This window comes from Grampus griseus, assembly GCF_964374135.1.
Source record: "Grampus griseus genome assembly, chromosome: 13".
In the NCBI taxonomy this organism is placed as follows: Eukaryota; Metazoa; Chordata; class Mammalia; order Artiodactyla; family Delphinidae; genus Grampus; species Grampus griseus.
Window position 1 is genome coordinate 79,546,584 of NC_139007.1, and position 14,493 is coordinate 79,561,076.

General features: G+C 39.3%; 1 protein-coding gene across 1 annotated transcript in view; it reads right to left on the minus strand.

The window, feature by feature from the left end:
* SERAC1 (serine active site containing 1) overlaps positions 1 to 14,493 on the minus strand; it is a 91,974-nt gene that overhangs the window by 41,082 nt on the left and 36,399 nt on the right. Inside the window, exon 2 of the mRNA XM_082669293.1 lies at positions 2,090 to 2,188. Within this exon, the coding sequence (XP_082525419.1) occupies positions 2,090 to 2,180 (91 nt within the window). The 5' untranslated portion in view covers positions 2,181 to 2,188. The remainder of the gene's footprint in view (positions 1 to 2,089; positions 2,189 to 14,493) is intronic.

Consider the following 14,493-nt stretch of genomic DNA (forward strand, 5'->3'; position numbering starts at 1 on the left):
AACGGGAGAGGCCACAACAGTGAGAGGCCCATGTACCGCAAAAAAAAAAAAAAAAAAAAAAAAAAAAAAAAAAAAAAATATAGGTTAGGGACTTCCCTGGTGGTCCAGTGGTTAAGACTTCTCCTTCCAATGCAGGGGGTGCGGGTTTGATCCCTATTCAGGGAGCTAAGATCCCACATGCCTCACAGTCAAAAAACCAAAACATAAAACAGAAGCAATATTGTAACAAATTCAATAAAGACTTTAAAAATGGTCCACATCAAAAAAATCTTTAAAAATATATAGGTTACTTTCTACAAGTTTATTTATAAATTTTTTGTTTGGAACTTGGAAAAAATTTTTTTAATATTAAAAAAAAAAAGTCCTAGTGGCAGACACAGCTAGCTGCCTATTCAATACACATAAGCCCCTTAATTCTTACTAACACAACCTGATTACTACCTAAAGATATTCAAATTTCTTTACTACCTAAAGATATTCAAAGATACCTGATTACTACCTAAAGACTCCTCTGCAGGTAGGGCTGGCTGTGCAACACAGCTGTAGCCAATATATATATACACATATATAGAGAGAGATATAATACATCTATATAAACATATAGATGGAAGTCTATAGGGAGAGTTCCCTCCCCAAATAAAAAGACAAAGCCTCGTAACATGGCTTTTGGTCTTTCTGCCTTCTTGATGTCCTGGGATTCAGCAACAACTTGTGACCATGAGGACAATAAGATAATAGAGCAGGAAGACGAGAGAATTGCTAAACTGTGATTCCTGCCCTAAATTGTCTCCATCTTGACTTCCTGTTATGTAAGAAAAATGAAAACCTTACTAATTTAAGCCATTATAGTCTAGTTTCTGTTATATGTACTGAACACAATGTTAACTAATATTACCCATGATGGTTAGGGACTGCAGGCAGCTCATGAATATCTATGGAACCTATAATTAGTTGGATGTATAGAGGTAGGTAGCCCTCTGTTCAGACCTTCAACTTATGCTGCCAAGAACACACTTCTCCATACTGAGGGATAAGGAACTTTCCTCCATCAACTTCCCTATGCATCAGCCAAGGGAGATGGAAATTCCTCCCAAACTCTAGGACCCAGTGGTTCCAGAACAGGAAAGAGGGCAGTTCCAGAAACTCTGCAGGGATGAGACCGAAAGTTGTGACACACAGAGCTTCTTGACTGTGCAACCCCTCTGGGACCTTTTTCATTCCAAGATGGCTTCCTGGACTTCCCAGGGAACGGCCAGTTTATTTCCTCCTATACTGCTGCCATCTGTTTCTTCTTACTAGGATGTTTCCTTTTCACTAAGCCCTGGAAACAGAATACAGACTCACAGCCTTTTCTCCTACCCCAAAGTGTATTTACTACTCTTGAGTGTGTTTTGCTAGAAATGATGAGAGAATAAAAGCTCCCTTCTCTGTCCCACTCCTCTTTTTATTTTTAAAATACAAAATCACAGAATTTTCTAGATGAAAAAGATCTATCCTAAAAACTGATCTTTCTTACCGATCAAAAGGAAGCTCCATGAGGACAGAGACTTCATCTTATTCAATACTGTATCCTCTGGGCCTAGTAATCGTACCTGGCACATAGCAGAATGAATGAAAGCTGGCCTAGGCCAATATTCTCATTTTACAAATAAAGATTAGTAATAAGTAATGTAAATAAAGATTTACAAATAAAGACAGTAGATTAGTGCTAGATCCTAAGTTCCTGTAGGGCAAGCAAAACATCTTCCTGGTTCACCACTGAATTCCCAGAACCTAATACATGTGCCTGGCACCATGTTTTACAGAAGCTTAATAAATGGCTGCTGAAAAAGAATGCAGTGACACTTGAGTTTAAAAGGATGAGTATGAATCTGACAGGAAACATAGGGGAGGGAAAAGATTCCCAAGAAAAAGGAGTATGCATGGCTCTGGGCGTACAAATTTGGGGTGAACCTTTAGTACAGAAAAGACATAAACAACTTTGAGATTTATCATGGATTAAATAAGTTTTTGTGGACAACCCTGGAAAGTTAACCACAATTCTATCACTGTTTCTACAAGAAGATATTGTTGTTTGAACTGTACTCACTGACATCTCTCCAATACGTGTTGCTTTTTGGCGGAGGAGTTGAGGTTCCCATTCTTCTGCAACAGATGACGCAATAAGCAGCCAGGGACATTCTGTGTGCTTAGAACAATTATAATACGTTTAATTTAGCATGTAATTAAAAACATTTCTCTTAACTATAAGAACATGTCACAATCACAGTAGACTGCCCACAGAGTTAGATTATTCAAGACCTGGAAAAAAAGTTTTCAATTAAAGAAAAAAAATTTCTCCCCTAAAAATTTAAAGCAGACTTATTAGAATAGTATTTTGCTAGTACCTCAATGATTATTCTTCAAACTGTGTCCAACTGTGAACAATGATTAGTAGGAAAAAGGAAAAGAGATTATTAATCAGAATATCAATATAGGAATCAAAAAATGTTAATGCCTTCTAAAAATATATATATGCATATAGATAGATATATTTATCTTTAGTGACTGAAGTCCCTATAGAAATGAAAAGCAGCTCTGAATGGACCCATAGAAGTGTTTAGCTTTTCTCCAAGGCCTTCAAGAGGGTACCCAACATTGTTTAAAATCTTTGAAATGTAATCGTTACTTGTTGGCATCCTGTCAAAGAAGGAGATGTTGCCCAACTATTTAATCACTATTCTTTTGCTCAACTATTTCATCAACTGAGTAAAGATGATCTAAATATGATGCAATGGTTTCTAGAACAACTCAGTATTCTAGAATCATAGATTGTCTTTGGATGAGACGTTTCTTTCTTCTTTTTTCTTTTGCAATAAGAGAAAAGAAAGAAGATGCCTTGAGGAACTCATGTGAGAAATGGTCTTTGGTTTAATACATTAAAAACTTCTGGCAGCTTTACAGGGATTAAGGGGAAAATTGCTTGGTGTACATGTGTAAGAAAATCTGTTAGCAATAACACAAAATAAAAAGCTTAAACATTTTTTCTTGTAATTCTAGTACCTCAATTGATGACTAAGCAAACTAGTTTAGGCAACAGATAAACTTGTAAAGGTCACTGTTTTAAAGGTCATTGTATCTTATTTTCTCACTGTTTAAAGGGTTGCTGCTACTTCTCTATGAGACATAGGATAATGGTAAAAATGATACAAAGACAGCAACGAAGTAGGTGCTTATAAAACCAAGGCAGAATGCGATGTAAACTAAGAGTTTATGTATAGATTTTCATTTTAGTTACTACATGAAAACTTTTGACTAAAACAAAAATGCAGAGCAAAAATATACTGCTTCCTTCAATCCCAACATCTACTATGAAAGTGGTCAACTATAAAACATTATACGAATATTGTTTACTATTACTTCTCTGGCCTAAAAACCTTCACGGTATTAACTTAAACAAACCACCTGCCAGCAGGTTCCCCTCCCACCAAGTCCTAGATCTGAATGAGTATAGTGGAAATATACTTCCTCATCTTATTTCCCTCTAGATTTCCTCAAATGACATCACTGGCTCTTTCAGCTTTTTCCAGAATAAACTAACTCTAACTCTCTTTCAACTCTCTCAGCATCTTGACTATTTCCAGCTCACTGCTCTCCAGTCTCAATAAACCATCCATCCTTGCTTTCTGGGGGTGAGCATCCATCCCATGGTTGTACTTCCTTCCCCACCCAGCCTCGACTCCAGGGTGCATCACTGCAACCTCTCTCTCTACCTGCTTCCTCAACATACCAGAGTCCTCCTCCTACTATCCTGCAGCCCCAACCTGAAACATGTGTTTTCTCTGTTCTTACACTTGGACAGCCAAAATTGGGGGCAGGGGGACAAAAGGCAAACTGGGAGTGTGCTCTCAGAATGACTTTGCCTGTCCTTAATCAGTTTTCTTCTCATCCCCATGATGACTGCTCTAAATACCCACATACTCTGCCAAGCATCCTACCCTGCCTGCATCCTTTTCAAATGATCTTGTCTCTTATTTCACTCAGAAAATTACGACTCTGAACCCCCTCAACTTCTGCCCCCATACCTACAAGCAGGGATTGATCCAGGTATTGAAGGAATCAACATTTATTCAAATAGTGGGGAGAGGGGAGGTTCCTTTAAAAAAAAAAACACCACAAAACCACAAATATCAAATTAGGTACTAAAATGAAAGTGATTCAGAATGAGAAAAGATATCACAATAAATTACTGGAGTCTTAGAAATTTTGATACCTTTCTTCTGGGATTTCATTAGCTAATTTGTCAGAAATGCTTACATAGAAATACTTCAGGATTACACTCTGGTGTTCCTCCCTCCCTAAGACATTACAACTCCTAGTAACTCCTAGCACTCACAGGGGCCCATGCAAGTAAGGCACCCTCAAGCCGACGCTTCCTAATATCACAGGAAATCTATGCTGGCCGACTTGCATATCTTTATCTGCATCGCCTTTTCCAGATTCCAAATGGATTTTTATCTGCACTGTTCTTTCCTGTTTCTGAGGAAAAGGTCTCATCCCTTTTTCAAAGGGAAGTGTACCATCTATGTTCTAGATATCATTTTTTCCCTTCCATGTGGACCTTGATTCATTATCTGTCTTTCTCTTCTTAATTTTCACACACGCCCTCTCTATCAGCTCTTTCTACTCCTCCCCACTAAATACTGGATGTCCAATATGCTCCCATCAAAACACAAAAACAAACAATTGGAAAAAAAAAAAGTAAAACCTCAGTCTACCCAAGTGCCCTCCAGCTATTGCCACTTCTCTCACCTCCCTTTCCTAAGATTCTTTCCCCAGTGTGTCTTCCTCCAGCGCTGAAACAGCCCTCCCCAAGGTCACCAGTCAGTGACATCTTTGCTGCTAAATCCACTTTTCAGTCACCATACTACTGTCTTTGTCTAAAGCATTTGACTACTCCCTCCTTGTCTCCTCTAGCTACTATGACACCTGGTTTCTAGTTTGATTCCCCTATTACTGGCTGCTCCATCCCATTACTCATTCAACAAAGAGTTATTCAGTTATTGAGCACCTACCACCTGTCAGTGATGGACACCTGAGATGTGAATAAAGCAGCACAACTCCCTGCTCTTACTGAGCTTACAGTTGTCTCTGCTGCCTCTACCCAGCCCTTAAATACTAGTGTTTCAGTGGGTTCCACCTGTGCTCTTCTTTTTTCCTCATGTTATATTCTCATGCTAAATAATTTCAGTGTTTTCATCACAAAGCTTTACCTGTAAGCTTTTGATTCCCAAGTCTCTATAACTAACTCAAGTCTCTCTGCTAAGCACATATATTCAACTGCCTAATGCATATTTGCACCTTGAAGCACCACAAACACCTAAAACCCAGGATGTCTAAAGTCAAATCATCATACTCTAGAAATCAAATATCCCAAGACCATTTATTACTAAACCATAGTTTCCCTATTGATTAGAAATGACTTTTCCCTACACCAAGGTCTAATCTACCTAGGGTCCATTTCTGGAGAATTCTGTTCCACTAACACATTTGTCTAACCCTGCATCAATAATATAACACCTTTCTTAATTATTATACCTTTAAAATAAGCCTTGATAGGTTCTAGAGTGAGTACCCCTGCCCCCATTCTTGGCAGGATTATCTTGGCTATTGGGAATTATTTTTTTTGGCAATCTCCTACATTTTTAATTTTTTTTAATTTTTAAATTTTATTTTACTTATTTTTTTATACAGCAGGTTCTCATTAGTTATCCATTTTATACATATTAGTGTTTATATGTCAATCCCAATCTCACAATTCATCACACCAACACCAACACCCCCCCACCGCTTTGCCCCTTTGCCCCTACATTTGTTCTCTACGTCTGTGTCTCAATTTCTGCCCTGCAAACTGGTTCATCTGTACCATTTTTCTAGGTTCCACATATATGCATTAATATACGATAGTTGTTTTTCTCTTTCTGACATACTTCACTCTGTATGACAGTCTCTAGATTCATCCACGTCTCTACAAATGACCCAATTTCATTCCTTTTGATGGTTGAGTACTATTCCATTGTATATATGTACCACATCTTCTTTAACCATTCGTGTGCCGATAGGCATTTAGGTTGCTTCAATGACCTGGTTGTTGTAAATAGCGCTGCAATGAACATCAGGGTGCATGTGTCTTTTTGAATTGTGGTTTTCTCTGGGTATATGCCCAGTAGTGGGATTGCTGGATCACATGGTAATTCTATTTTTAGTTTTTGAAGGAACCTCCATAATGTTCTCCATAGTGGCTGTATCCATTTACGTTCCCACTAACAGTGCAAGAGGGTTCCCCTTTTTCCACACCATCTCCAGCAGTTATTATGTGTAGATTTTCTGATGATGCCCATTCTAACTGGTGTGAGGTGATACCTCATTGTAGTTTTGATTTGCATTTCTCTAATAATTAGTGATGTTGAGCAGCTTTTCATGTGCTTCTTGGCCATCTGTATGTCTTCTTTGGAGAAATGTCTATTTAAGTCTTCTGTCCATTTTTTGATTGGGTTGTTTGCTTTTTTTAATATTGAGCTGCATGAGCTGTTTATATATTTTAGAGATTAATCCTTTGTCTGTTGACTGGTTTGCAAATATTTTCTCCCATTCTGAGGGTTGTCTTTTCGTCTTGTTTGTAGTTTCCTTTGCTTTGCAAAAGCTTTTAAGTTTCATTAGGTCCCATTTGTTTATTTTTGTTTTTATTTCCATTACTCTAGGAGGTGGATCAAAAAAGATCCTGCTGTGATTTATGTCAAAGAGTGTTCTTCCTATGTTTTCCTCTAAGAATTTTATAGTGTCCAGTCTTACATTTAGGTCTCTAATCCATTTTGAGTGTATTTTTGTGTATGGTGTTAGGGAGAGTTCTAACTTCATTCTTTTACATGTAGCTGTCCAGTTTTCCCAGCACCACTTATTGAACAGACTGTCTTTTCTCCATCCTATATCCTTGCCTCCTCTGTCATAGATTAGTTGACCATAGGTGTGTGGGTTTATCTCTGGGCTTTCTATCCTGTTCCATTGATCTATATTTCTGTTTCTGTGCCAGTACCATATTGTCTTGATTGATGTAGCTTTGTAGTATAGTATGAAGTCAGGGAGTCTGATTCCTCCAGCTCCGTTTTTTTCCCTCAAGACCGCTTTGGCTATTCAGGGTCTTTTGTGTCGCCATACAAATTTTAAGATTTTTTGTTCTAGCTCTGTAAAAAATGCCATTGGTAATTTGATAGGGATTGCATTCAATCTGTAGATTGCTTTGGGTAGTGCAGTCATTTTCACAGTATTGATTATTCCAATCCAAGTACATGGAATATCTCTCCATCTGTTTGTATCATCTTTAATTTCTTTCAGCAGTGTCTTATAGTTTTCTGCATACAGGTCTTTTATCTCTCAGGTAGGTTTATTCCTAGGTATTTGATTCTTTTTCTTGCAATGGTAAAAAGAAGTGTTTCCTTAATTTCTCGTTCAGATTTTCCAGCATTAGTGTATAGGAATGCAAGAGATCTGTGCATTAATTTTTTATCCTGCAACTTTACCAAATTCACTGATTAGCTCTAGTAGTTTTCTGGTGGCATCTTTAGGATTCTCTATGTATAGTATCATGTCATGTGCAAACAGTGACAGTTTTACTTCTTCTTTTCCAATTTGTATTCCTTTTATTTCTTTTTCTTCTCTGATTGCCGTGGCTAGAACTTTCAAAACTATGTCGAATAACAGTTGTGAGAGTGGACATCCTTGTCTTGTTCCTGATCTGAGAGGAAATGCTTTCAGTTTTTACCATTGAGAATGATGTTTGCTGTGGGTTTGTTTTTTAATTCTTCTAGGTCTCTGTTAAACATTTCTTGCATCTTCTCGATCTTTGCCTCCATTATTTTTCCAAGGTCCTGGATCATCTTCACTATCATTTTTCTGAATTCTTTTTCTGGAAGGTTGCCTATCTCCACCTCATTTAGTTGTTTTTCTGGGATTTCATCTTGTTCCTTCATCTGGTACATAGCTCTCTGCCTTTTCATCTTATCTATCTTTCTGTGAATGTGGTGTTTGTTCCACAGGCTGCAGGATTGTAGTTCTCCTTGTTTCTGCTGTTTGCCCTCGCTATTGGGTTTTTTATTGGAACTGAATTGAATTTACAGATTAGTTTGGAGAGAACTGGTATCATGTGGGGTGCCTCCATTCATGAAAGGTGTATCTTCAATTCTTCTTTTAGATCTTTTGTAATTTTCTCCACAAAGGTCATGCATGGTTTTTCTTTGTTTCTTCTTTTCATGGAAAATTTCAAATATATACAAATAGAGACAGAATAATAAACTCAACCCCATCACTCAGCTTCAAAAATTGTCAACACATGGTCAATCTTGTTTCATCTACACCTGCTCTATCCAATAGAACTTCTGCATGATAGACATTTCCTATTTATACACCACTAGGTGAAAATATGCTAATGTGACTGAGGAACTGAAATTTCAGTCTTTTAAGTTTTAATTAATTTTAATTTAAATACCCACATGGTTAGTGGCTATGGTACTGAACAGTGAAATCTATACTGTAACCCACATTCACTTTCCACCACCATAACACTCAATTATTTTGAAGCAAATCCATAATGTCATGTAATATATAACCTGTAAATACTGTAGAATGTTACTGATGGTTAAAAAAAAATTAACCATCATTATGTCCCCCTTGAAAAAAATTCCTTAGTATCATCAAATATCCAACAAATGTTTCAATTATTTCATAAACTTCTGTTATGCACTATTGGCCTGTTAGAATTAGGATCTAAACAAGGTCCACATATTGCATTTGGTTGCTAATGTGCCTCTTTTTTTTTTTCTTGCGGTACGCGGGCCTCTCATTGTTGTGGCCTCTCCCGTTGCGGAGCACAGGCTCCGGACGCGCAGGCTCAGCGGCCATGGCTCACGGGCCCAGCCACTCCGCGGCCTGTGGGATCTTCCCAGACCGGGGCATGAACCCGTGTCCCCTGCATCGGCAGGCGGACTCTCAACCACTGTGCCACCAGCGAAGTCCAATGTGCCTCTTTTTAGAGTCACTTATTTTTACTTTTATTTAATTAATTAATTTATTTGTTTGTTTGTTTATGGCTGCATTGGGTCTTCGTTGCTGTGTGCAGGCTTTCTCTAGTTGCAGCGAGCCGGTGCTACTCTTCCTGTGGTGCGCAGGCTTCTCATTGTGGTGGCTTCTCTTGTTGCGGAGTATGGGCTCTAGGTGCGTGGGCTCAGTAGTTGTGGCTCGTGGCTCTAGAACACAGGCTCAGTAGCTGTGGTGCACGGGTTTAGTTGCTCTGCAGCATGTGGGATCTTGCCGGATCAGGGTTCGAACCCGTGTCCCTTGCATTAGCAGGCAGATTCTTAACCACTGTACTACCAGGGAAGTCCCAGAGTCACTTATTTTTTAAATTACTAGTTTAGATTTTCTTTTTTCTTGAATTAGTCTTGATAATATCTATTTTTCAAGAAAATGGGCATTTAAGTTTTCAAAATCATTAGCATAAAGCTGTTCATACTATTCCTATGATCTTTTTATCCCAAAATTGCCTACCATTTTGTTCCTAGCATTATTTGTGCCTCTTCTTTTTTACTCTTGAGCAGTCTTCTAAAAGCTTATTAATAGAAAAAAAATCATTTATTAATTTTTATCATCTACTGCTTTTGCTGAGCATCTCTATTTTATTTTGTTTTTTTTTCTATTTCTGCTCTTCACTATTTTCTTCTTTCTTTGGATTCACTCTGTTCTTTTTGCATCTTCTTCAGTAATACTTAACATATTATGAGCATTTCCTGCTGTTTCATAAATGCATTTAAGACCATAAATTCCCCTCTAAGTTTTGCTTTACTTCAATTTCACAAGTCCTGATACTTCCACTGTGATTTTCTCTAATCCACGAATTAGTTTGTTTTTAGTCTCTAAACATACAAAATTTCTAAAGATTATCTTTTTATCGTGCTATATGACATAGATTCTTTGGAATTATGGAGACTTGCTTTGTTACCTAGTTGCAATCAGTATTTATAAATGTATCATATAAACTTACTCTTTGTTATGGGCAAAATTTAGTAAATCCATTATATCAAGCTTGTTAACTATGTTGTATAAAAAGGGATTCAACCCTACCCATTTGGAACCCAGAATGCGGCTGGTTAATAACCAAGTAAAGGTTTTGATTCCTGAAAGTTTAATGGAAGAAGTGTTTAGCTCTTTCCATCAGAACACCCACTATGGGAGGGACGCCACCCTATAATGGATACAAGATTTTATGCAAGGACCTATTATGTCCAGGACTGTTCAAAGGGTTATACAGAAGTACTTGACTTGTGTTAAAAATAACACCAGAAATAGGCCTCCTCCCCCTCATATGGAATTCAGGAGGTTGGGGGTGGTGAGGGGGGAAGCCCAGGGAAAGACTGGCAGGTAGATTTCATGGTTATGCCCAAGACTAAAGGAAACTTTCATTATCTACTGGTAATGGTAGACACTTTTACAGGCTGAGTGAAAGCACTCCTGTGTCAGACAGAAAGGGCTTCTGAGGGAATGAAGTCCTTACTTAAATAATTCCCAGGTTTGGACTCTCCAGTTCAATTCAGAGTGACAACAGATGAGCTTTTGTTGACAGTAGTACACAAGGGGTTTCAGAGCAACCTGGAATAAAATGGAATTCCCAGTCAACTGGGAAAATGGAGAAGAGGAATTATACTTTGAAAGGACTGTAGACAAAATCTGTCAAAAAACTGATTTAACATGGGACAAAATATTGTCACTTGCACTGTTTAGAATCAGGGTGGCCCCTAGAAGCAGACTCCAATTGAGTCCTTATGAGATACTGTACAAGAGACCATTCCTCTATTCTGAGTTGCTAGGCAGACAAATTTCTGATCAGAAGTAAAAGAATTAGATACTATGAGGTATGTACAAACACTGGAATTAGTTTTGAATGCTATTCATAGATTTGCCAATAACAGGATGAAGTACCCTACAGATTTCCCCCATCATCAGATAAAACCTGGGGAAGAGGGAGCTTTGAAAAACCTGGAAAGAAGTACTCCCAGAAAACCAACCACAACCCCAGTGGGTGGGGCCTTATCAGGTTTTGCTAGTAACTAACTCTTCTGTCAAACTTGAAGATGTTAAGCTTCGGATACACTCCCAAGTGAAGGGGCGACCCCTCTTGCCCATCACCACAATAAAGGAGAAAACTGCTGCTGAAAGCCATTAACAGATCCTGAAGTCCTCTTTAGAAGAAACAGTAAGAAACAACGGGGATGGCTCCTTACATTAAGGTAAGGACTGTAATTTTTCTGTTGCTGGAGGAAAGTCATATTATCTGTGTACCAAAACCCTGCCTTTGTTTGATCCTGGAGGCTAGTTCTGACTCCTTCTCAAGATAGTTACTTTACTCCTTCACTATAATTACACTACTCTGGAACTGAAGTACCCACTTCTTTCACACTCGCATTCAGACCTAGAAAATAATGGCGAAAAGGCCAAGTACCTCCTCTGGGAACAGGCCTATGTAAACCCCCAGCAAAGCTTGTTGAGCATGCTGATCCAACTGGAAGCCAAAGTGGCAAGTAAGCAATGGTCCACTATACTGGGGTGCAGAAAGCCAGAAAGCCAAGCTTTGGAAAACCTACGGCCCCACCCTGGGCGATGGGATATTTTGAGCAGTAACTGTAAGTTACACCACTGCGCCTTGATGGCCTCAGCTCCCTGGATTAATAAAAAGGGGCTATATCAGGTAGTACAACTGGTAGGCAAAGGTGACAGGAACATTTTCCAGAGATAGCACATACTGCCTATGGGAAGCCACTGGGCCCTGGTGAATAATGAAGCTGTGCCCCACATTTGGACGCAAGTCTCCATGTTGAGCTGCACTTTGAAAAGCAACATTTGGTTCTGCCCTCAAACCCAGTGGGACTCAGAGACCACTCTGACTTGGCCTACAAGAAAGACCCCCATACAAGATAACATATGGTGGGCTTCCCCGGTGGCGCAGTGGTTGAGAGTCTGCCTGCCGATGCAGGGGACACGGGTTTGTGCCCCGGTCCGGGAGGATCCCACATGCTGCAGAGCGGCTGGGCCCATGAGCCATGGCCGCTGAGCCTGCGCCTCTGGAGCCTGTGCTCCGCAACAGGAGAGGCCACAACAGTGAGAGGCCCGCATACCGCAAAAAAAAAAAAGGTAACATATGGTATATGGGAAAAGGAACGTTCCGCTGAGAAAGAGTCAGTAATGAGACAGGCGTTCTATCTGATGGGTATTGTAACAATAACACCTTTAGTATGAATGACACAGGAATTTGGTGCAATTATGGTACAGTCAGGAAACTGTAATGTAAAAAAATAAATGTATGGTAACACTGATGTAGGTGACTATATGTACAGGAACTGGAACTAACTCCCCCACCCCCCACTCTACTGTGTAAGTTGAGGACAGTTGGATTGGAGGAAAAATCTGAACTAGTCCAGCAGGTCTTGCAAGAGAGTGCTAAAGAATTCCACTGAGTACAGATAATGGTAGACAAGGGAGAAAAGAGAATAGTGCAACGAACAAGAGACTATGCAAACACCGTTCAGGAATCATCGGTTGGTTTTCTTCTTTTCCAGTCCGTGGGAAATTTTTATTACATTAAAGAGAAGGCTGCTCTCTTTCTGACAGTCATTCTCTCATTTTTCTTACAGAAATGTTATTGTAAGAGAAGGATATGGCAAGCTAAGAAAAAGAAATTTTAATGTTAAGCCCTGAGGCATCACCTGGTCACCTCACCACCTACCAAACAGAAAATTGTGCACAAGCTGATCACATTTCCCAGGGCCACCTCCCTCACCTTGCCTTTAAAACCCCTTCCCTGGACTTCCCTCGTGGCACAGTGGTTAGGAATCTGCCTACCAATGCAGGGGACACGGGTTCAAGCCCTGGTGCAGGAAGATCTCACATGCCATGGAGCAACTAAGCCTGTGCACCACAACCACTCAGCCCACGTGCCACAACTACTGAAGCCCACACGCCTAGAGCCTGCGCTCCACAATAAGAGAAGCCACTTCAATGAGAAGCCCACGCATTACACTGAAGAGTAGCCCCCGCTCGTCGCAACTAGAGAAAGCCCGTGCGCAGCAACAAAGACCCAACACAGCCAGAAATTAATTAATCAGTTAATTAATTAATTAAAAAAAACCTTTTTTTTTAATGGCTTCCCTGAAAGCCATCACAGAGTTAGGGTCTTCTGACCATTAGAGGCGCCTGTACTACTTTCTTGGTATCTCACAATAAATGCTGTACTTTCCTTCACCACAACCTGGGCCAGCAGACTAGGTTCACTGTATGTGAGGTGAGTGGACACAAGTTTGGTTCAGTAACACACACTTAAACAGCACATACAAAATCTCATGCCCTCTGGGACCCAGGGCAGAAGCAGTAATTTGAAGGGAGCCTGGGTCAGACCTACATGCTGATCTTGGAGAATCTCCCACAGAGGCAGGAGAAATATAATATAATATAATAACCAGAAAATATAAACCAGCTTTACAAAAAATGTTAAAGTGACTTCTCTAAGCGAAAAAGAAAACTCCACAACTAGAAACATTAAAATTACGAAAGAAAAAGCTCATTGTATAGACAAATATACAGTAAAGGCAGCAGATCATCCACACACAAAAAGCTATAGGAAGGTTAAAAGACAAAAGTAGTAAAATCATCTGTATCCACAATAAGCAGCTAAGGGATACACAAAACAATTGGATGTAAAATATGATGTCAAAAACAGTAATCATAGGCACAGGGGCCTATGATTAAGCCCTGGGGCATCATTTGGTCACCTCACCTCCTACCAAACAGAAAATTGTGCACAAGCTGACCACATTCCCCAGGGCCCCCCCCTCACCTTGCCTTTAAAACCCCTTCCCTGGACTTCCCTGGTGGTGCAGTGGTTAAGAATCTGCCTGCCAATGCAGGGGACACAAGTTCGAGCCCTGTGCTTAATCATAGGCACATCTCTTGAAATGAAGAGATCAGCAACTTGAAACAATCACACACTATATATAGATTGTTATACATAAACCACATGATAACAACAAACCAAAAATCTATGATACACACACAAAAAAAGAGAAAGGAATCCAAGCAAAACACTAAAGACAGTCATCAAATAACAAGAAGCGAATAAGAAAGGAACAAAAAACAACTACAAAAAACAAGCTAAAAACAATTACCAAAACGGCAATAAAGACATACATATCAATAATTACTTAAAATGTAAGTGAACTAAGTGGTCCCATCAAAAGACACAGAGTGGATAAGTGGATTCAAAAACAAGACCTGTATATATGTTGCCTACAAGAGACTCATGGTAGATCTAAAGACATGCAAAGACTGAAAGTGAGGGGATAGTAAAAGGTATTCCATGCAAATGGAAAGAAAAGAAAGCCAGGGTAATGATATTTAAATGAGACAAAATAGACT